General features: G+C 38.9%; 1 protein-coding gene across 1 annotated transcript in view; it reads right to left on the bottom strand.

Moving 5' to 3' along the window:
- Mnn1 (menin 1) overlaps positions 1–25,753 on the bottom strand; it is a 61,825-nt gene that overhangs the window by 21,272 nt on the left and 14,800 nt on the right. Inside the window, exons 3-4 of the mRNA XM_067153971.2 lie at positions 16,189–16,431; positions 5,116–5,323 (exon numbers count right to left, since the gene is read on the bottom strand). Of these exons, the coding sequence (XP_067010072.1) occupies positions 5,116–5,323; positions 16,189–16,431 (451 nt within the window). The remainder of the gene's footprint in view (positions 1–5,115; positions 5,324–16,188; positions 16,432–25,753) is intronic.

Raw genomic sequence — 25,753 nt, forward strand, 5'->3', positions numbered from 1 at the left:
GGGGAATTAGGGATTGGAATAACTTACCAAGGGAGATGTTCAATAAATTTCCAATTTCTTTGAAATCATTTAGGAAAAGGCTAGGAAAACAACAGATAGGGAATCTGCCACCTGGGCGACTGCCCTAAAAGCAGATCAGGATTGATTGATTGAACAACAGAACGTATCTCAATAAGACAGAGTGGAAGAGGCTCATGAACAGTACCTGGAAAAATGGAACTGTAAAATAATGAGGGAAACTTAATGATACTAAAACATTTTCCTAGCCTTCCATAACAACTGTTCACAAGTACTTTTTTCGTTTCATGAAGTTCAGAGAGTTTAATGTGAATGTAATCGATTGGTTTGTCAGCTGCACTGCCATGCAAGGTTTGAGAGATGTCGCTTTAATGTCTATGGTTTCATACACTCATTTTATAAAATGTCACCACACAACAGATGCTGAGGCTTATCATATCCAACATTCAACACAGGTATTTATAGTCATATTTACGACATTTATGCACTTGTTCAAGTTTTCCAGCTGTCAGATGAGATTTCCTAAAATATCACTTCTTCATCCATTTCCTTTTCCAGATTCTCACTTTATGGCTATTGACTCCTATTTGCAATACAGTCCTCAACAGAGCTCCAGTCTCTGCATCCATGAATGTTCTCTTTGGTATTCTCTCTCCTGGCATTCTCATCATGTGTCCAAACCATTTTAGCTTTGCTAATCTCTTCTTGAAGTTTACACACTCCCACGCCTCTCCTTATTTCCTCATTTTGTATTCTATCTCGTTTTGTCTTTCCCTGTATGCTCCTCAAGAACCTCATTTCAGCTGTTGTAACTTACTTTGGTTCCGCTTAGTCAACGTCCAGGCTGCTGAAGCATAGGTCAGTATAGGTTTATAATAGGACAAGTATAAAACCTTTTTGCACTTCAATGGCATATCTTTGTTCCTTACAATGTCTCACAGGTAGAAACTTGCAGACTGCTGTATTCTTAAATCGATTTCTCCATCCAAATTTCCATTTTGTGATATCACACTGCCAAATGTTTAAAATATTTGACTACTTGAAGGGATTCATTTCCTATTTTTATCACTACCCTGGATTTTCCTGTTACCTCTCGTCATGATCGAAGTCTTGGTTTTCGCAGTACTAATCTTCATTCCAAAATTTATCTCCTCATTCCATAAATCAACTTATGTCTGTACTTCCTCTTCATTATCTCCCCAAACTACAATGCCATCAGCAAAGAGCATAGATTTTACTTGCTTGCCCATCATCTTCTCCTTGATGTTATGTAGAATTCTATCCATACACTGCACCGTCTTAAGCCTGTCTCAACTCTGAACCTTTAAGTTTGTCCCACTTTGGTTCCAACACAGCTTTTGCAATTTTTATACCATGCTATTACTAGCTGCATTGTTTCATTCCCAATCTGTACCTCTGTCAATGTTTTCCATACCATATAACTTTTCAATATCTAGAAACGTTACTACCTTGTCCTTTCCATTTTCCTAATACCCTTCCACCATTTGACGCAATGTAAATATTGGGTCAAATGTGGACCTGCCTCTTCTGAATCCATACTGGTGTTCTGCCAATTTTCCCTCTACTCTGTGTCTTATTCGTTTATCCACGATTCTTTCAAGGATCTTAGCTGTATGAGGTATCAGTGTCACTCCTCTGTAATTTTCACATTGCTTCCAGTCTCCTTTCTTGAAAATTGGTATGACCCCCTCTCGTCCACTCTTTTGGAACATTCTTTTCTCTCCATATTACTCTGAGGAGTCCATACAACCATTATAGACCAACTGCTATTATCATTTCTATGCTGACCTTGTCAATTCCAGCTACCTTGTCGTGTTTCATTCTTTTAGTGACCCAGTCAATCTCTGCCATGGACACCTAGTTTTCTTTATCTTCGCTCTGCACAAAATCCGGTTTCTTCGATTTCTCCTTGTACCAAGGTATTTTGCACGTCGTAAAACTGTTCAAAGTATTTTTCCCACCTCTGCAATATATCCTGCTTTTGTGTTATCACTTCCTTCTGTTCATTTTTAATGAAGTTAGCACCTTCACCTGTGTTGTTCTTTTTAACCCACTGGAATAAGATCTTTTTGCTTCCAGTTGTATCTTCTTGCAGAGATTCAGTGAATTTTTGGTAACATTTCTTTTTTTTCTTCTTGAACCACCTTGGAGCACTCTTTCTTGCAGTGCCTGTATTCTGTTTTGCATTCTGTTGTTCTGTTCCTCAGCCATCTTTTCCAAACTTGTTTCTTCTTTTTAACTGTATCTTTTACCCTGTCATTCCACCAGGGCATTTTCTTGATCTTTCTTCCTTCCTGATAGTTTTCTCACAGACCTTTTCTGCAGATTCCACCATGACTGTTTTAAAGTATGCGCATTCTTCTTCGACCCTTCCGATGTCTTCCTTAGGTATACTTGTTTTAATGTGTGTCTGAAACTCCTGATTTATTTCCTTCTCCATCAATTTCCACACCCTTAGCTTTCTCTGCCTAACGTCAGTCATCTTTTGTATCTTTCCCACCTTCAACTAAGCTATCACAATTCTGATCTCCTTTGAAAGATTCACTTGGGAGGGCTGTTACATCAACATTTTCCTGTTACCTTTCTCAACCAAAATGTAATCTATCTGAATTTTGATATTGTTATCCCAACTATATCTTGTTATCTTCTGACTGTTTTTCTTTCGAAACCATGTATTACCAATGATCAGCTCATTTCTTCTACAAAAGTCTACCAAAATATCTCCAGCCTTGTTTCTCTTCCCATATCCAAATGGACCGATAATCTCTTCATCTCCTTTTCTTACCTGACCTACTTTGGCATTTATGTCTCCTATGATCACAACGTGTTTGTGCTGTGTATAGCCTTCCAGATATTCAAGGTATTCCTCTTGATCTGTATCTGTTTTTCCTGTTTGTGGAGCATACCTTTCAATTATATCTGTAACACCAGCTTCAAGTCTCAATCTGCCCTTAATCAACCTGTCATTTATATTTTCCACCAATTCTAGGTATTTCTTTAGATCTTTTCTAATGATGAGACCTACACCATTTTTGGCTTCTCTTCCTCCAATATAGTATAAGGTGTATCGTTTCTTTAGTTTCCTCTCACATTTTCCTTTTCATTTGGTCTCACTTATTCCCAGCAATGCTATATCTTTGTCAACCATTAAATCTACAATTTCTTCCACTTTCCCCGTTAGTGTCACTACATTGACGGTTGCTATACTGATATAAAATATCACTGTTCGAATGAAACACACACTTCAATGAACCTGTGTTCAACTATATATTATTGTCTGCAAGTACTATTATACTTACACTTTATTACTGGCTGCTTCTGGATTCCTGCAGTTTGAGTATATGGAAGAGCAAAGATAAGAGTCTCTATATTAATATAAAACGACTGACATGTTAGCATCAGGCAACACTCTTAAATGAGTTGGCACAACTGACTGTGTACCAAACCAAACTACCAATGAAGAAGAGACTTCAAGGCATCTATTGGCCACTTCCAGAGTTACTAATAGTCTGCCATCTATCGGCCAAGTTAAGTGTTACAATAATGAAATTCTAGGGATATTATTCGTTCATATAACCCGTTTTTTTTACAACAAAAATTTAGCTCTTTAAGTACAACGTACATTATTATTGTGGACTCCCCTATGGGTCCTTACTCCCATAAGTTACATTGTTATTGCGGACTCCCCTACGGGTCCTTGGACCACAGTTTGGGAATGGCTGCCATATAGCATCCTTTTATTGCTATACACATCCTACTCCAAACTAATATAAATCCTTCCCAGCTTTTCTTCTGTTCTTCACTTACTATTTCCTCGTGCCTCCTTTCCATTTTATCCCTATTTAATACTTGCCATGCTCCCTTATTTTTCACTATTTCCTTTATCTTCTCATTCCTCCATGGGACCTCCTTATTTTTCATTCTTTCACTAATTTTGCCACAAGCTGCACAGTTTACAAATGCCTTTATGAACATGGCCCATTCCTCTTCCACACTCTTCATCTGTTCTGCATAGGTGTTGTTTTAATTTGTATTGGAACTTTTCTTTCACTTCAATCTCTATTAATTTTCATACTTTTATTTTCGTCTCAATTATTTAATTTTCACTTTTTCTCCTACATTTTTGCTATCAATACTCTATGGTCTCCAACAAAGACTATTTCTGGCAAGGTGTTACATTTAACAACTGTCTACGATTGGTTCTTTCCATCAAGTACTGTCTGTCCTGTTTCACCACCCACATCTTGTAATCTTTCTAGAATTCCTCTTCCTGAACCACAGATTGCCCACACCTAACCTATTTCTCTCACAAAAATCCTCCAAATTCTATCGCTCTTCGATACCCAAAGGTCCAATTACTCCTTCCGTTCCCTTTCTGTTGCATTCTACCACAGCATTAGAGTCACCCATGACAGTCTCTTTCACATCCTTTATTTCTCTCCCCTGTGTCTCCAGGAATGTGTCCATATCATCTTTGCATCCAGTCTAGGGTGACATCTATCCTTAACTGCATCCTCATTATCATGTAACTTATGTAGTTCACTTTCTCTACCTATTGATATAAGACATTGTTAGTTATCCCCTCCATTCCAGTTTAGAATGTATCCCTTCATTACCTATTTACCTTTTCCTCTCTACTTAACCTCACTCACTGCAAACATAGCAATATTCTCCTTCTCCATGATATCAAGCACCTCTTCTGATTTTCCAGTCAGATTGATTATTACTATTGACTACAACTACTTCTTCCACTATCTTATGCAATGTTACTGAATTAAAGCCATCAAATGAATGTTACACGTTTCTGCATAATCAGATCCACCGCAAGCATGGTAAAAGTGTAATCATCCTGCCCTAGCCAGACTTTCATTGGATAACACCTTTCTAACGTGAACATCACAATATCTAAAACATTCCAAATATTAATGGTTTTGTTCAGCTTTGTTCATATGAAGAAACTGTGACATATATTAAAACACAAGATTCTGTATTCAAAATGGAACCCACAGTAACTAAGGTAACTTAAATAAAACTCCATTCCAATATTAAAAGAATTTAAATGTTTCAAAAACTTACAATCGTATGACATCAGCTGCATTTGCCCAACTTTCTAAAGCCTCCTTGTACTGTTTATGCCTGTAGAAATAACCACCTTGATATGTATAAGGATAAACATGTTGATTTTTGTAGTACGTCCGAGCTGAGAAGGCAGCTTCTCGGAAAAGTGTAGAACATGGAGGTCGCCCAGGAGTAGGACTCACCTCTTCCAGGTCACTAAGGTTACCTACAATGAAAAAAAAAAGGTAAAATATGATATACAGGGTTACCCAGCTGAATGTTCACCTGAAATAATTCAATAAACTGTTAAAGGTATCAAAAATCTTAAATACAAGCTTTCACAACCACTAAATAACAAAACAGTAAAACCTTCATTCGAAGTGCTTAGGTCAGTCTTGGGAGTGTGTTATAAGTATGGAGTATATAACAGATCTTTGTTCTGACAGTTACCTTTCGTACACAGTTTATACACCTTAACTCCGTATTTTTTAGTTTTGTTAGGAATGTGCTTTCTGACAACTAAACGGCCTCTCCAAGGAACCATAGTTTCATCTATAATTTCTTTCCCCATTGTCAAGGCATTCTCAAAATTTTGGTTTAATTTATCAAGGAGGGGTTGGATTCGATAAAGACGATCGCCTGGTTTTTGGTTAGCTTCGTTGTCTGCGAAGCGCCAGAATCTCAATAGAAGAAGGAAACGATCCCATGGAATTACCCGCACATCATATAAGTCATTCTTAGACCAGTAAGAGTTAGACCCAAGACCCATACTCATGAAAATTCCTAGAAACTGTTTCATTTCCTCAACATTAGTTTCCTTCCATTTCACACTTCTGGACATGCTTTTCTCATTATGACTGTTTAAATTGATTGGCATACCTGTTGGTTTCCTGAACTGCAATTTCTAGTAGGCTGTCATCCACGAAGTGAGAGTATATATCATTGGGCTGTCCCTCTTCTAACTAACTGAACCTTTGCTTCCCTAGGAAAAACAGTGAAGCCTAAATCATTCCTGGTTATATCACCCCAACTACAGTCTGATTTAACTGATTGTGAATTAACTTGTTCACTGTCACTTTCACTGTGGCTATCATGTACCCCTGTGTCAGTTCCAGAGGACACTGGTGAAGATGATGAACTTGACAATGAAAACGTGGGATCCTCAATATCACTACATTGGATATCTTCATCTCCTAAGAAATCTTCGATATTCGACTCCTCTAATGGTTTCTCTAAAGGAGATGTCCCGGTTCGTTGTGAAGAGTCCAAACTGGAACACTCATTGGTTAGCCGGAAATCTGCTAATCTACGTTTCATCTGAAACAATTCACACACACTCCTCAGCTTTCTATGCTCATAGTTGAGAATAAAATGATGAAATCTGTATACCGTTCTTACCGTGATGCTACATAGAAAACATGCCCAATTGTAAATCCTGTAGTTACTTCACGCGATGTGATGGGTCTTCACACGCTGTCCCAACAGATTTCCGCCAGCCTATAATGACGGCTACAGCACTAATACTCTATCAACAATGTATAGCTCCTATTGTCCACCGCAGTTGAGCGGGACGTCTAGTAAAAATGCGAGGGACGGGTGATTCTTATAGCAAATAGTAAAAGCTGCATTACACCCATGCGTCACGAGTCACCCGTGCCTCGTGGTGTAAGGTAGTAGTTAACCCTTTCCCGCCCGCATTTTCACTCCGCTTATCCCCAGGTTTCAACCTATTATTTAGCAAAAACTGAAACAGACCGTATTGTTTCAGAAAAAGTTAAATACAGTAAAAACTATTGGTCACAATGAATTCAAAGTTTCAATAACATTAGAAAATATACCATCACATCCATTTCTCTGTTTATTGAGTCATAATATGTTCCCCCCCCCCACTCCTCGTGATACTCGACACAGAGACAGTCTGCATTTGTCACATTCCCATGTCTGAATCCCTCAAAACCAATAATCACGTGATTTTGGAAGTGGAATGATGCCCATGTATATAAGATTTTATTTCATCTTGGCAAGGGTCTTCCTATTCTGTTTTTATCTTACCGGAATGCGACTGTTTGAAGGCTGCATTGTTATATGCGCAATAGGCTATGTCACTGAATAGTTTTTCTCCTCCTAACATACGTAAAAACAATCTCTTCCCCCTAATACTCTTTCCGAATTGTGCGCAGGTTCAATCAACATCATCCATTTAATCATTCGGAGCAACGAAACGTAATATTTGTGTTACCTGAATTGCCGTGGCAACGCCATCAGGTCCGATTTATCGATATTAGTATTCATTCATATCACTGTTATCACTAAAATTATCTTCGTTGAAACATTATTCACTCATTAAAAATTCACCTGCTCCCCTACTCAAGGATTCTGTGTCACTTTTTACGCCCATATTCAGCTCAGTTTCAATATACGCGATATTCAATCCCGCCATGTTTACGGACGAAACAGCTGACCCGCGCTCGCGGAAGTTCAAGACCGTTGCCTAGGCAACGTCAAGACAGATTATCTCTCTTCCTTTATTCCCTAAGACTTGTAGATTGCACTGCGTGTTCATAAATGCCTTATAAACACTTCACTGATGAGAAAAATAAAAAACTATCGCACAGATCGCAGACGAATGCAGATAATGCAGCCGGGCGCTTTCGGGCGCTAAGGACCGGAAGGCTAAATGAACAGTCGGGCGCTTTCGGGCACTAAGGGCCGGAAAGGGTTAAACATACACCCATGTCGTAGAACAACATAGATACCACCTGTGACTCTCTGTCGTACTGCTATATAAAGTTATCACCGTAGCAGCATAGGAATAAAATGTGTATTTTTGTCCAGCACCACATCTTTGTGCTGTACGAGTCGCATGTGACTCGCAAAGCAGGGAACGTGTTAATTCCTCTGAAGAGGTTAACATCAGGAAGGACATACGGTCGTAAAAAATTGCTACAAAGATTCTTCTCACTTCGTACTCGACCCCGTAAAGAAAAGGGATAAGGGTATTGTATTATCATATAATGCAATATTTATACACAAACTCCATGGCCCGTCATTTGTCTCTGTCAGTTGAGCAGTAGGCCAACACACAGTAAACCCGATCACTACTTCATTTTAATCTTCTTCCGCCGCGAACTTCACTGCCACCAGCGTGTCGTCATTCCAAGTGACATCGTCACTGCCATCTCGTCAACCATGCACCGCAATCGAGACAGAGCATTCGAGATCCCGTCTTTCTGAACCTTTTAAAAATAGTTTTGTTCCCGACTACAGAGCCCAAACTGTGTGAAGCTATTCCCAAACGGTTTCTGGAGATGGTCTCAGATATTCCCAGCTGGTGAAATGAAATGGCGCATGGGAGATAACAGATTACCGAAACAAATGTATGATCTAAAACTTGAAGATCAAAGAACAAGAGGGCAATCAGGACTCAAGGACATGGTGAAGATTGACATTGAACAGCGAGAACATACTTTGGAAAGCATCGAAGAAGGAGAGAAGTTCAGAGACCGCAACTGGTGGAGAAACCTTTTCGCCAACCCATCGCTTAAGATGGAACGACGTGGGATATGTACGTATGTAGTGTCCGAGGACATGTTCGGCTCACCAGGTGCAGGTTTTTCTATTCGACACCCGTAGGCGACCTGCGCGTTATGATGAAGACAACACATACACCCAGCCCCAGTGCCAGAGAAATTAACCAATGATGGTTAAAATTCCCAACCCGCCACGAATCGAACCCGGGACCCCTGTGACCAAAGGCCAGCATGCTAACCAGCTGGTGTATGTGTAGCAGAAACCACTTCTGAATAAAGCAGTGTTGTTGAAAGCGTGCCAAACCAGCAGCTGATAGCTAATGTACAGTATGTTACAAGTTGTAATTTCAAAATACTGTACATAGTGACTGGAAGTATTCTTTTGATAACTGCGGCTGTTGAAAGCCAGACCCTTATTTTGAAGTATATTTCATGCTTGTCCACTATATTTATCACATCAGGATTAACCTAAACAGCTGTAAATTAGATAAGAGAGACTGCATTATTTTGGTTAGGTATGCTACCATCATAAATTTCATTTTTGGTTCTGTATTGAACTGAGATCGCCCAGATAGTGCCAAAAGTTTGACGGAAAGAATAAAATTAAATAACAGGAAAGTTTGCCGCATTTATGGATATCTACAGATATGGCAATAATGCGTTTTGCTATCATAATGTTTAATTCCGTACGTCCATTTCTCCCGTTTATTATTAACGCATACCCTAGTATGTTTTGTTTGGCGTCTCCGAAAATCGTTGAAAGTAAGTCTGGACATACAAAGTCAATATTATTATTTGTTAGCTACATTGGCGAGTAAAATAATTGTGATTGGATTGTTTTTAATCACGTTTCTCCAAAACAATACAGGTGAAAGGCAACAGTACATCTTTGGCATGCTCGGACAGTTTTACTTTTGCAGATGCGACGTCGCCGGGACTTATCGTCCACCAGAAGACTACCACCGTGGTATTCCCGCATGGCTTCAGTCACTGGTGCATGCATGTTAACATTGCGAGTATTTTACAGCTAGGACATAAAAGAAGACCCTTCTCGCAAAATTACAATTTTGTACGCCGAACGGTTTTGGAGGGATGAATAATTTAGTTTACGGAGCTGACCTCATTTGACACTTTAGCGGTGGAATGTTTAAAAACATTTCCTATTTCACACTTAGGATTTAAAATATATACCGCTATTTGGAATTTTGTCCTCATACGTTAAACCGTTTCAGAGGAAGAAATTAATAATAAAAAATTTGGATCTTAACTCTGAGGGGTTAAATTTGTTTCAAACCTTCTGTTATTTAACCCCTAGGATATAATTTGACAATTTAACTTCGTAATTCGGTTTCATATAAACTTATATTTTTGTCATCATTCCCCATTCCCCAGTCAAAACCCGTTAGGGGTGTATTGTTTTAAGTCCACTTCTTATTTGTATCATCATAAAAAGAATTCAACTCCTTTTACACCCCCTTAAGTTGATTCCCTACCCCCCCCCCCCCCCCAACAAAAAAGGAGTGTGTATTTTTAAAGGAGATTCCAAATACCAATTTTCAAGTCTAATATGTTTTGTTTTTGAGATGGAGTTTTTTTTTTTTTTTGCTAGGGGCTTTACGTCGCACCGACACAGATAGGTCTTATGGCGACGATGAGATAGGAAAGGCCTAGGAGTTGGAAGGAAGCGGCCGTGGCCTTAAGGTACAGCCCCAGCATTTGCCTGGTGTGAAAATGGGAAACCACGGAAAACCATTTTCAGGGCTGCCGATAGTGGGATTCGAACCTACTATCTCCCGGATGCAAGCTCACAGCCACGCGCCTCTACGCGCACGGCCAACTCGCCCAGTATGGAGTTATTTAATTTAATCTTTAATGTTTAAATTGTTCATAAAACGTGTTTCAAAAACTTTTAGTACTTTTGGAACTCTACCTAACCCTTTCAGTGCCAGGCGAAAAGGTAAACATAGTGTCCACAGAAATGTTCCCAAGTTAACCTGACTTTCCCTGACCTAAGAAAATTTTCCCTGACTCACAAAAACTGAGCGGCAAGTTAATTTACCAAACAGCATGTTTTACAAAAAAGGAAATTTCAGCCTCCACCATTCCCACAGCTGCCCTAATTTTCTCTCCTTACGGCCACACAGCTGTGAGCTTGCATCCGGGAGATAGTGGGTTGGAATCCCACTGTCAGCAGCCCTGAAGATGGTTTTTTGTGGTTTCCCCATTTTCAGCTGTACCTTTAGTAAGGCCACGGCTGCTTCCTTCCCATTCCTAGGCCTTTCTTATCCCATCGTCGCTGTAAGACCTATCTGTGTCGGTGTGACAAAGCAAAAAGAAAAAATTCTCATTCCACTTTCTTTTTTTCTTTTTTTTAATGGAAAAACAATTACAATGATGGGCACTTTATGTATATATATATTGTGCCATTTCACCGTTCTATAGTTACTATATTTGGAACAAAAATGGCGCTTCGGCTATTAGCGGGTCAGAATAAAAACAATTAACAGCTGTATGAACTGAAGAGATGATAAATTCAACCGGCAATCACAGAAGGAATTTTTTTTTTAGAAGGCAGTGCGAAAGAATGACGAGAGCGGATTATTTAAATCCATTATTGAAAAAAAATCTTCCATTAGAGGAAAGGATTCTTAATTGAGCACTACACCAAGAAAGACGGAATCGCGTAAAGAAACCCAGTAATAATTGGAGAGTTTAGTCTACTGTTAGAGATAAGATCAAGTCCACGATAACCCGCCGAACACCAGCTGTAATTGACATATACGTGAGATAAGAGACCAGCTGATAAGAAACGTCAAGTTGGAGCTTCACTACGTCACGGTTGGGCTCGGAACATTTTATTTGCGCGATACTGCATAACATCAAGAGAACTGAAGTAGACGGAACAGAGTGCAATCCTTAAAGCACATAAAATTCATAACGTTTCGGCGAGCAAGGCAGTTTGAAACAAGACGATATTTAGAGTCTTATAGGCAAATTAAGCGGAACAGAAAACAAATATACTGACCACATTAGCATTACTAAGCAGATTACCATGTATAAATCCACTAATGCCTTGTATTATTCTGTCCTTGATGCAATGAAGGCCGTCATGATGTTCTAAGAAGCTGAGGCGAGGACTACTCTGGCTATGGTAACGCTTGACGAGATGGATGATCCAGGAGGATAGTAGTCAGCTGTGATGACGAGATGATTCCTTATTACTTAAGCCGAACCAGGGAGCAAGACCTACCATCCCATGACGATCAACAGCGAAATGGAAGCCAGATCCAATAAGCAAAGATAAGTCCCCATTTAAGTCGTATCGTAAGTAGAAAACCTTATTCTTTGGGTTAATGTATAATATATGTAGTAACATTTTGTGTGCGTAATTAATATACGTGTGTGTGTTCACAAGGAAATAGGTATTCATCCAAAGTTACCGTAAATTCCAAACATAGGCGTTAAAGCACCAGTGAAATGCCGTTCGTAAATCTGTCAATATGAGAGTGGAGAAGTGATTGATATTTTTCATAATTTGTTGTCAGTGAAATATTAGAGTATTATGAGGAACCTAATATTTATATGCATGATGGTTTTGACTAAGAGCAAGCGTAAAGATCGTATTTAGGGAGTATTACAAGGAAATTTGATGGCACAATTTTAAGGTTACAGTGTACTATTTATTTGATACTATGACAGTAATGGTAATGAATATATATATGTGCAGGTGATAGTACATATGTTGTGTTTTGATGGAATGAGTGCTTCAATTATAAATGCTACGCGGTAATGGAAGTGTTAAATAATGAATATAGTTAGCATATGAATTGCTAGTGTATTTTGATGGTGATAGTTACTGTTATTTAAGGTGTCGGTCATAGTATTTCTTCGAGAAATGGTAGTATGTGTGGGTTGCACATGCTAAGGTGTCGGTAGTGAAACGTACTGTTTCTGATTGTTATTTATTTCCCTAATATATATATGATACAGTTTAGGATACGATCTTAATGCCATCATTAAAGAATTAATTGAATAAGTAGGATCTTCGAAGAGCCGAGAGATCACTTACGTAAACATTTAGACCTTCACTGACATAACTACGACTGTTTTCATATATTCTCACTTACGGCAAGTCAGCTTACGATTTATTTATTTTCTTTTGGAGCAATATTAGACATCACTGGTAACTTAAGACTTTCATATGTGGATTTTAGATGAGGATAGAGTCTTCCTATGTGTCAGTTTTTCCACACATGGTATTTCGTTGGAATATTAATCGTAATATACTTGGAAATGTTATGGTAAGTCATATACGCACTTTAGCTGAAATTTAACCATGAATTAAAGGAATAATTGAATAATTTAGCAATGTAATCCTTACGATGGAAATAATTTGAAAATGCTTACGACTTAAAGTGGACTTAGTTTTGCTTATATGGAGGCTAATTGGTACAAAATATGAAACATTGAACAAATTGAAACTTCGAATAGAGTAGATACCTAAGAATCAGACAGTAATCTTTTCACACGATTTTGCTACTGTGCGTGGACATTGAGATGAACTGTTTTCAACCGAGTGATATACATTTCTGTAATTGTATGCGAATTTAATTCAGGCAATTGAATTTTGATGATTTCGAGAAGCAACTTAGCTTGATATTCAGAGATTCCAGATCTTAATTAATTAATTAATTGAGTGATTAATTATTGGCCATTTTCTTTGCGTTTTCCTCATTTTCCAATTGAACTTTAATTTGAATTGTATATAGCCGTTATCATTGAAATTCTGACACTAAATTACTACAAAAGACTCCATATGTAACGACTAGTCTCTAGAATCATCTAGACTGATGTGAACGAACACGAAAACAGCACGCGAGAACGAGAGATTGACAATCGATATACGCGTTGCGATATACAGGTTTCAATAAACATCGCACATTCACGCATTAATAAACGTTGATATTTCGTTTGAAAGCGGCCAATGAGTGAAGGACTTCCGGCCACTGGCGTAAAAAAGCTGAAACAGCGGGAATTGAAAACAAATGTCTGAAGTTCACCAAAAAATAAGCTAAAATCGGGAGAAATAATAGAATAATCGGGAGGCGGGAAAAACTGTCGAAAATCGGGAAAGTTGGCAGGTATGCAGTTCCATTTACCTTTTAACCAGATTGGTGAACAAAATTTGAACGTGCAACAATTATGCGATTAAATGTTTAAAGTCCGATTTTTTAATTGAAAATAAAGGAGGCGACGATTATGCCAGGAAATACGGTACAACCTAAACATAGGGGAAGTAGACTGCAAGGATAAGCCAGTGCATCATGTAACATGTGACGGAGCAACAAGGAGGTAATGGAAAAAAATATTCTATAACATGTTTGATATGGTCATTTTTGATGCCTACATAATCTCCAGTTTGAATACCGACAAACCCCTTGAACGTGAGGTATTTATGGTTATTACTGTCGAAGGTCTTTTAGATTCAAAACATTCCACCTGGACCTTCAGGAGAAATGGGATGTCACCTGCTATGCCTCCCAGGAAAAACTTGCAGTTGTAACCTGTCTGTTCGACTGCAGAAAAAAAAAGGCACGCACCCGCTTCTGGTGCCCAGGATGTAATTGTGGTGTCCATCAACAGTGCTACCATAAATTAGAACATTTTTGGAGGCCTATGAGAGCAGGAAGAAAGAGGGGCCACCCTGAAGGTAGCAAGGATGAATCTAAGTAGACTCACGTGTTGGTGCGATGTGCTTGTGTTATTTCAGTTCTATTTTAATTTACAATACTTCAAGGTAGTGAAAACTTTCTACATATTTTTAATCAGCATAAAATTGTGCAAATTCTGTATATAGTAAAATCGTCATATGTTACTTTTTATGTACACATTGCCCAAAAATTTTGGATAATTTTAAAATACTTACCGTGTGTTGGATACTTCGCCCATACTGCTCTAGGATACTAAATTGGTAAGTTTAATTTCCTACTATAGTATTCTTCATCCTTTTCTGAATAAAATGACTCTTTATACACAAAAATTAATTGAAAAACAACATTTTTATGAATTTTTTAAAGTTGCTTGCAAAACTCACCTAAATACTTGCCGTCTGAAAGTAAATCGCTTGCTGGTTCAAGGGGTACTAAAACTGAGATTAACATTCGGCAGATCCATTGAGACTTGCAAAATATTGCATAAAGGTAAAGACAGTCCATGTATAAACCCATCTATTAAGTGATCCGCAGTTGCCCAGCCTAAAAATACATTATTCCAATACCTCGTTGCAACTTTTTGAAGATTTACATCCCTAAATCTTACAAACAAGTCCATTTGTCCTCTTTGGACAAATTTATCTAATGATGCTTGTTTATCCATATTACTAAGTTTGAATGATTTACAACACACTTTACAATATGCTGAAGTTGCATCATTTACCAATAAGTCCAATAAACCACTCAGTTTGGGAAACACTTTACTGTCTAGCCACAGTTTATTAAATGTACACTGCTTGTTAGCCAATGTTATGAGTTTGAAGAAAGCATCCTAGAACTGAAATAAAAATGGTTGAAAGAAATGATACTAGGGCAAACAATAATTGTAGAATTGTTATGCACTTCTTGTGAAAAAAATACATGAAAAAGTAATGCTACAATAGCCTGGGTTACAACAAACTAAGAGCCTAAAAATATTCACTCCAATTCATCATTAGGGAAGATTTCCCTGACTTTCCAGATTTTTTGTCTATTTCCCTGACCAAAATGTTTTCCTCTGACTTTCCAGAATGTGGACACTATGTGTAAAGTTGTGTTAAAGTGCCAGGCTGTTTTGATGGAAAATGTAGGCTGAAAATGTTGCAAACTTTGGGCTGGGAAGACTTGGGAGTAAGCAGATGAGATGTTCGACTATGTGGTATGTTCATTTATTTAAACATCTTCTTCCATGATTAATTTTAATTCAATACGGACCTAAGATAGCTGACCATTATGGTTAAATAATTAATTATGTGGTATGTTTCGAGCTATCAGTGGAGAGTTGGCGTGGAACAACTAAGTAGACTAATACGCTTGAGTGGAGCTTTTAGGAGCACAAAAGATCATAATATGAAGATAAAATTGGAATTCAAGAGGACAAATTGGGGCAAATAGTCTTTTATACGACGAGGAGTAAGGAATTGGAATAAATAATCAAGGGAAATGTTTGATGAATTTCCAAGTACTTTGATAATGTTTAAAAAAATCTAGGTAAACAATTGATAGAGAATCTGCCACCTGGGCAACATCCCTAAATGCAGATCACTGATGATTGATTGACTGATTGAGAAAAATTGACATCAAGGTACCTCACAACTTCCCCTTGTATTTTGTATTAAAGTCATGATACACCTTCAGGTCACTACTGGCAAGCTGTCCTTTGACAATATCAATTGATATGTATTTTTGGAGCTGAAAACTCTCTCACACATTTCATGTAGGCTACCAAATGCTATCACCCTAGGACTAAGTCTTTTTAACTATGCAAAATATAACTTTAAAAGTAAGTACGTGCAAATGTCGTTTCTTACCAATAGCCATTGGGTAATGAGTAAGATGGCCCAGATCATACAGCAACCATAAAAGCTCTTGCTGTAGAAGAGCAACTTCCATAGCTTCACTTGTAGCATTCAAGCTTGGGTTGATAGCAGAGACAAGAGCCGCAACCTCCATTGGACGTGTGCATATCACAGGGCAGCCATTCACATACAGCCATGATTTGGATCCCATACTAGGCCCAATGGGTTGACCTCTCTTATCTTCATTTCCTTTCCCTAGGAAACAAAATAGATATAAATGATTTTCTCCATGTTCACCAAATGTCAAGATAAACTTTCATTACAGTAATTATACTGAATACCTCGACAAAACTTCAGGAATGAATTCCTCATACAGATATATAATGCATAATTACAGAATTATTAAACCATTTGTCGTGGACTCCAACATTTGTATGATGTAATTATACTGATATGAACAAAACAAAAAAAAAGCTCACAAGATTTCATGTACTGTATGCTAGCACCTAATGACCAGGTTCGATTCCTGACTGGGTCGGGGATTTTAACCTTCATTAGTTAATTCCAGCCTTTGGTCCAGAGGGTCCCATGTTCGATTCCCAGCTGGGTTGCCGCAGTTGTCTGCAAACCACTTGACTGCCTCTAACCAAGAATTTTGCTGTGTAAGGACAGGGGTGGGAAACGGTCCAGCCTTAGTACCTCTCTCCTACAAGAAATGTTTGAATTCTTGCCATTAATGTTGGAAGATGTGTCTATAGTGCTATTAAAACAATGTGCGTGTTCCGACAGCTCTCAGCGTGGTAGTAGGAGGTGGCAGTTACTATGGCAACCAGTATATGCCTCCTGTTTCAGCCAATCACAGCTTGACGTACACTCTCCCTTTTCCTACGCCCGCTGTCTTACAGCTTCGAGAGGCAGTCGGTCCGAGTTCCACATTGCCAATATAGTATACCGCAGCACATGTGGCTGGGCTAACAATGTCTACTTTAGTGATATTCTCTGTACAGTGTGTTTTTGAAATCAGCTAAATATTATAGTGCTACTGTGTTCATGTTAATAAGTGTATCGTTATCGAGGCTGGCATTCTAGTGTAGTGTCAATTTTAGTATTGTGTAGTATAGTGTCATTTTAACACCATCTCATTTACTGAACTCAAAATGTTGCAACCCGTTCAAAGCGCCGCTAAACGACGAGGGCGACCTAGAATTCATTCGCCTAGAAAAAAGGCAAGGGTAATGGGGAGGCATGGCTTCGCTATTCGTGGTCAAGCTCGCGATATGGCATGTGCCTTACGGGAATATTTTGAGGCTGAAAGGGAAAATGGAGGCCCACTGATAGACGTTAACAAAGTTGTAGAAAGAACAGCAGCAGCTTTAAAAATTTCTGAAGCTACAGTAATTAGAATAGGGAAAGAAAAAGAAAAGGAGCCTCGGGAAGAAGGTGAAGGGGAAAGAGAGGGAGTGGATGTATATGGACCATCACATGACGGGTTATCAACACCGGGCAAAACCCGACACTATGACAAACGTGTGACCAGTATGGATGGTTTCCAGATAGGAGCAATTCGACGGCATATATATGCCTATTACAAGAGAAAGGAACACCCAACACTATGAAAACTACATAGTAATCTTAGAGAAGATAAATTGTTTTTTGGTAGTGAGTCTTCCCTTCGAATCTCCCTTCATAAGTTAGGATTTCATTTTGAAAAATACTCAAACCGAACTGTGTTGATGGAGAGACATGATGATATAGCTTGGCGTTGTCACTAATTGAGGGCTGTTAGGAATGCAGATTACGAAAGTATTGTGTGGCTTGATGAAACATTTGTAAACGCTGGCCACACCTTAACCAAGGGGTGGTCAGACAGAACACCAGAAGGCACAATGAAAGCCCCGTTAGGAAAGGGAGGTAGGATTATTGTCCTGAATGCTGGCACTGCATGAGGCTTTGTTCCAAATTGTTTCCTCATGTTCCGGTCGCGAAAAACAGGGGACTACCACGAAGAAATGAATGCTGCTTCCTTCACGGCATGGTTTGAAAATTCCCTCCTTAAAAACATTCCTCCCAAGTCCACCATTGTTATGGATAATGCTCCTATGCAGACTAGAAAAAGTGACACGCTGGCTTGGGTAGAAAGAAATGTCTTGCCTCGGAACACAGATATTACCATTGAACCTTGTACTACAAAGTCAGAGCTAATGAAGCTTGTGACAGCTTACAAACCAAAACCCGTTTATGTCATCGATGAGATAGCAAAAATGAATGGCCACCAGGTGATCAAGCTGCCTCCTTACCATGCCCATTTGAACCCCATAGAAAATATTTGGTCGCAAGTGAAGGGTTACGCAGCTGAGAACAACAAGAGGTTCACCATCACTGAAATAGAGAGACTGACAAGAGAGGGTATTGAGAATGTTACTGCAGAAAAATGGGCCTCTGTGGTGAAACACACATGGGGACTGACGCAGAAGCAGTGGAAAAAGGAAGGAGTTTTGGAACACTGTGTGGAAGAAATGATCTAGGGTTAGAATATATACTTTTGTTTTGTTTTGCTTCGGATTTCAATAAAAAGAGGTCCCATGACTAATGATTGCAAGTTTAAAGGCACTCGAAACGACAAGACAGACTTTTACCTCGCACAAGTCTAATTCCAATTATAGCTGGCATCTTAAATTGTGCCGTTGCCTATGACAGGGTCCGAACGATTTCTCCTCTTTGTACAAAAATCTCTTAGATATTCTTCTCACCCTCACCCGGATTTGAACCCAGAATGTTGAGCAGGCCTGTCAAAATGCCATTCTGATACTGAAATCTAATTAAAATAAAAATAAATCTTCCGGAGATAGACTGATTAAAGCCTACGAGGAAGGGGAATGAGGAGTTTGTCTTACGATATTTTAGCTAATAAAATTACTGCTGAGCCACCTTGGAATAATAGCAACGATATTTAACGTTTTTCTATCTCTTTCATGATCGCCGTTAATGGATATTATTTTCCGCAGAGCCTAGCGCAGAACGAGAGATGTTAACAGTGATGTAGTAACTCCTGCCGGATCATGGGGCAACACAGCGCTCCTACTCCTTTGTTCGGCGCCATGTGCTGTGAACTGTCCGAACGCGCACATTGTTTTAATAGCACTATAAGTTACCTCATAATAAATAGGGGTAGATTTCATTTCAGATATCGTTCTACTTGTTTCATTGAAGATTGCAAGCATCAATCTAACATGAGGCACTTTATATCACACGAAGCTTGGCGCTCTAATTTATCCCTCTTAACTTTCTCACAACAGATCAATTTGGTGCTATACCAGAATGTTTTGTTCATAAGGAAGCAATCCAAACTCTGCACACCTATCTTCAGATGTTATGCCATTCTAAGATACCATCAATCCCTGACATGGAAGGCAGAGACTTGTTTTTATGTATTGATTTCAGGTGATTAGCTACATACCACATGCGAAATTCTTTCAGTTTACAACAAACATTATGAATATCCATTTTAATAGCCATTAACAAGGTCATAACTAAAGCTTCTTGTGCAATGAGAGAAGGATCAATCGTTTAAGTACTTTTTGCTTTATTCTAAATTCTCCCTACAGCATTTGCAGGCTACCACAAAAATAAATACTACCATACAAATTCTGATCAGGCATGAACGTATTTATTTTTGAAATCAATTAATTGAATAATTGCAATGGTAGTTATGAAAGTTTTTGGGTAAGTCCAAACCTTAAAGAAGCCTGCAAAAAGTATTAAGATGGTGCCTCTTGTTCCAATTGTCAAACAAGTGATTGACATCCGAAAGGCAATATTTTTTACCGCGGTGTATTGTACGTAACAGTTCAGCCAATAACTACAGCTGTAAATTGACCCTTGATATATATGTATATAGGCCTATATTTCAACAATCTCCACAATCCAGATCTTCCATAGTTGGACTCCAGCCTGATGATGAATGGATAGGTTTAAAATTTCATTAAACTGTAATATTCTTTCTAAACGTTTTATATACTGTACATGCCAAGGGATGGGTTCACCAGTTTTAACATAGCTAGCATTCATGCTTCATTCCTCACTTTCCATTCCATGCCAAAAAAAATAGACTACCTTCATTTGTTTCCTTGGATATGTTCCACTTGTTCATTTTAAAGGGCTATTTTGACATCCCTTAGAAGTTGGACAATTTAATTGGTTTTCATATTTGAATATACTGGAACTTTAGTAAGTTAATTATTATTTTGTGTCAGAGCGTTGATAGAATACGAAGAGTACAAATACACAAAATGCATGCACTTTACAGATATAAATAATTTGGTCACACTGAGTCCATCAACATATTGTACCAGTAAAAGTTTGGGGCGTAAGGCATGAGATGGATCTCAGGTAGTGGAAGTTGGTATTTGGAGCCAGTACAGAGCAGGATAGACTCGCAGGGCGAATAATAGATGGTTATACCCTTTTTTCAAACAATTTATTAATAATGTTAATCAATTCACCACCCTGCAACGTCGATATGGAATGCAAATAATTTGTTGAAATCAAAAGGGTTAACGTAACTCTTCTTGAATGCAATGTGTGAAAATAAATAAATCTCACAGATCCAATAGTCTGTTACGAAAACATAAAGTGTCAGTCTTTCACCTAAAATCTTTCTAAGTATTATGACATGACATGAACACACTTATAATTGAAAATAAGAATTTGAACTTCTGTTGAGAGTTTCTCAGTTTGTGAGCCTTGAAACATAGAACACTTGAAACTCCTAGAGTCTTTCTTATGTGAAATAAATTTTAAAAATAGATTTATCATTAAAAGATGAATTTTGAGTAATGGTGGAAAACTACGAAGTATCGTCACACGCAGCACTGGGTAAACCACTGTTCACGATTGAAAAAAAAGAAAGAAAGTCAGTTTGTGACTACTCACTTATTAAAAACTTGGCTTACGAATACTGATGAGGATCTGGAACATTCCGCGGGTGCGGATGATGACTCAAACTTGAATTTCCGCGAAGAAACCACGTTGACGTCATAGATGAAATGATGTTGAAGGCAGTTGGATCTTGTAGAATTTTCTGAAGATTTCTGCTGCTCGTGAAAATGATCTCGACACATGGAACATGCAAGTAGTATTCACAGATGCTATATTAATTTTAGGACGTCAAATGAGTGATCACAGTCCTTGTTGCAAAAAAACTATTTTGAACTGTCACTGAGAACGTCCAACACAGTGCAAACACGTAATATTTCTCATTACCGTCTCTAACCACAGTCTTTGAATCGTTATCCTGACAGATAACACTGATTCTCTAATGCTGATAGAACTATATTATTTTAGAAAAAGTTCTTAACTTCCACTAAGTTTGTCACTATAACACGTCATGTCCAAATATAGCACATAAATAAAAAGACACAGTCCAAGGATGTGCTATGTTAGAAAATAAGTTCCAGAGTAGTTAAAGTTACTGTACACGACAGTTTCTGTTGGTAATTTGATACTGTGTGCAATTGATTAAGTCCACACGTCACGTTGTCAATGTCCAGTATATAACTTTGAAATTTCACTGATTTCGTACGTGTTGTACTTCGAAATGTCTGTAAGTTATATCGTAGTCGCGGCACACTAGACTACTTACGGTGCGACGTCCTTTTTTTTCAAGTACGATGGCGATTTACTAGCCCGTAATTTCGTCTCCGCGAAACACGACGAAAAGTACTGTCTTCGAGACTGCACGAACATACTATGTGAGAGCCAGTCCCCTCTCTCTCTTACTCATACACATACTGCACTGCTAGACTGGACTCAACTCAACACACAACACTACTACCTGTTAGCCTTGACCCAGTGGCATATAAAGCTGGCGCTGGGCGGGGTAGTTCCTCTCTCGGCCATGTGACCGTGAGTGCGTAATTTCTGTTAGATTTTAAATCATTGTAACTCAGCAACCATAGGATGGATTAATTTGGAATTTCTAGAGATTAATTTTCATGACGTCCTCTACCTTTTAGCGTTTGTTCCATTAAAATTGGTACAGACGTTGAAAACTTGCGGGAAAAAAAATATTTTAGAGAAATATCGCTAGGGGAGGTGAGCCTTGAACGACAGGTGACGTCACTTGACTCCGCCTAGCGCACTCGTGGAGTCGGGTACATACTGGAACATTCTTTTACTTAGATGTTCGTACGTCGGACGGATCTTATATGCTAGAACAACATTTCTTTTGATAACTATGGACCAGGATCTTGGCTTTACTGGTACATCTTCCCCTTGGTTGGACGAAAAGAAAATACGCAGGATTTTCTTTTCCAGGCTTTACTCTTCCTGTTGTACATATTGTTTTATGTTGGCGGAGTTATTAACACCCTCAAAAGTGCCATCCAATTTTACAATTTCATAAGCCCCGTTTCTCAATACAGTGCGGACACGGTAAGGACCTACGAATAGTGGACAAAACTTAGCGTAAATCCTTCTCTCAGGGTTGGAAGTAGCTGGTCTCCGTATTAAAATAAGGTCTCCAGGATTCAATGGTCATCTGAACTTCCTATTACACTGGCGTCGTTCTCTGAGGGCGGCTGCATGTCTTAACCTGGTCAGCGCGTCGTTGATCTTAACTTGCTGCGGCACAATAGCATTTGGTAGAGCTGGTAAAATTCTGTCCCAAGGTCGCTCTGGTTTTGACCCATGATGTAGGCTGAGAGGAATGTCATTAGTAGATTCATGCACAATAGAGTTTATAATTTTTTGCATTACTGGCAAGACCTCGATCCACTTCCAGTGATGTTCACTACAATAAATTCGACAGAATTTGGCGAGTTCTCTCATTATTCTTTCAGCAGGGTTAGCTTCCGGATGCCTAATAGAATTCATGATATGACGAATGTTGAGTTCTTCTAAAGCCTGTTGGATTTCTGCAGAAGTGAATTGCGTTCCGTGATCCGTCAGTAAGTATTCAGGATTTCCCATCTCAGGGATGATGTTCTTTTTCAGCCTCCTTAAGATGTTACCGGCGTTAGCTTTCTGGATAGGCAACAGCATAGTATATTTGGAAAAGACATCCACAACCACAATGACATGTCTGTTCCCCCTGGTCGCCTTTGGCAAAGGGCCGTACAGATCGATTGCCATTATTTCTCCGGGCTTTTCCGGGATCAGCGGTTTAGGAAATTCCTTGAGGAGATAATTATTCGACTTGATCCGCTGGCATAAATCACAGGACCGCAAAATTCTCCTAGTGTCTCGCCTAAGATATTCCCATGTAAACCTTTCCTTAATAAGGTTGAGAACTTTATCCGTACCAGCATGACCTGAAATTGAGTGACAATGCCATATGATAGCCTTCCTGATTTTAACAGGTGCATAAATCCTGCATTGCGTCTTGGCTAAGTCAATGTATTTCATAAGAATCCCATCCCGTAAACAGAAGTTTGAAGAAAGTCGTTGGAGACGTGGGAATTCATCATCATCGGCGGGAATCGAACCTGATAAAAATCGAATTAATTCCCTACAATTGGCGTCTCTTCGTTGCATCTGGGCAAGGTAACGCAGTTTGCGAAGACAGTCTTCGTCATCATCAGTCATGATGTTAACCTCGTGAACTTCAATAACTTCAGCAGGGTTGCGGCTGAGGGCATCTGCTAAGGCATTCTTCCGGCTAGGCCTATGTATTACTGTGAGGTCAAACTGTTGAATAAAAAGAGCCCATCGGGAAACTCTCTCATTCGTCATGTCAGATGACAGTATGAATGTCAGAGCTTTATGGTCTGTGTAAATCGTAATGGGATAGCCGTAGATGATTTTCTTCCAATACTGGAGAGAAAAAACAACAGCCAGAGCTTCGAGTTCAGTTATGGTATAAGACTTTTCGTGAGGTCGTAGTTTTCTACTTAGAAACGAGATGTAAAGTCTGTAATCGGGATCTTCAGGTCTCACTTGATACAGCACTGCGCCTATTCCTACAGAGCTGGCATCACACTCTATGAAGAATGGAAGAGAAAAATCCGGATAAACTAGTTTAACAGAGTTTTTCAACATGTCCTTGGTGGCAAGGAAAGCTCGTTCACATTCCTCAGTCCACTTCCATCTATTATTCTTAAGTAGTAGTCGCTGAAGAGGAGCTACCGTCTCAGTGTAATCTGGACAGTGTTGAGAAAAGAACTGACAAAGTCCTAGGAACTGTCTCACGTTTCTAATGCGCTGAGGTCTAGGAAAGTCAATGATACTCTTAATCTTGGCAGGGTTGGGTTGAATTCCATCACCACTAATTACATGTCCTAAGAATAATACTGATGTTTGGAAAAGTTGACTTTTCTGGGCATTTATCTTGAAATTATTCTTCTCCAATTCCTGCAGGACCAGACTGACATCTCTCACGTGCTCTTCGAAAGTTCTCGAGGCAATCAAAATGTCGTCGACATAAATCGTTATGTCCTTTACATCATCTGATAAGTTTTTCCAAGGCTCTGATCAGAACAGCTCCCGAGTTTAATACCAAAGGGCATTTTGTTGAAAACATAGGTCCTATTTTCAAATAAGAAGCCTGTGAAAAGCCTACTTTCAGCATCCAATTTTATGTGATAATATGAAGAAGTTCCGTCAAGGCAACTAAAGAAATTCATGCCGTGGAATCTTCTGATGATATCCTTAAGTAATGGAGGACGGTCATATTCTAAGGTCAGTCGGTCATTTAGGACCCTCGCATCAAGGCAAATTCTGATACTGCCGTTAGGCTTACGCACTATGGCCAATGGATTCAAGTATTTAGTTACGCAAGGCGAAATTATCCCATCATCTGTCATTTTATGAATTAAGTTACGAACTTCTTCTCGGTATTTCTCGGGGACGGGATATGGTTTCTTCTGATAAGGAGACAAGTCATTTACATCAAGATGATATTCGTAGCTAGCTATCTCTCCAGGCTTGTCATCGAACACACATGCAAATTTTTGTAGAACGTCATTTTTAGCCCCCTCCAATTTTAATTTAATTTCCGGGTCTTCAACCACACTGGCTATTGACGTTATATAGTCCGGACCTATGATAGAGTTCTCATTGAATAGGGACTCTGCATCGTCCTCACTTTGGTCACCCTTTCTACTTTCTGCTACGGCTGGCGCAACCTCACTTACAGCGGGCTTAATAATGTCACCACCGGCCTCTTCGAAACGGGCTCCCTTCTCTTGAACTTCCAGGTCACTTCGTCCTACCAGCTGTAGTCCTACGGAATTATTCTTTAATCTTACGAGGTTGGCATCATAGTCAATGGTTCCTTTGTATTTGATCATAAAATCTGATCCAAGTATTAAGTTGAAGTTAAGACGTGATACTACCAAAAATATGTGTTCGAATGTCTGACTGTTAATTTCAAACTCTAAAAATGCCTGGGATTTACACTTAACAATTTTATCAGGAACTATCCCTCTTACTTTGATCTGAGCTGCAGGCAATAACAAAACATTATTCTGATTTTTAAGCTAGTCTACAAGCCTATCAGAAATTAAAGAAGCTTGCGCTCCAGAATCGATGAGCGTAATCACCTGTAGGTTGCCTGTGCGTACTGTTATGACAGGTAATG

This window comes from Anabrus simplex, chromosome 9 (assembly GCF_040414725.1).
Source record: "Anabrus simplex isolate iqAnaSimp1 chromosome 9, ASM4041472v1, whole genome shotgun sequence".
In the NCBI taxonomy this organism is placed as follows: domain Eukaryota; kingdom Metazoa; phylum Arthropoda; class Insecta; order Orthoptera; family Tettigoniidae; genus Anabrus; species Anabrus simplex.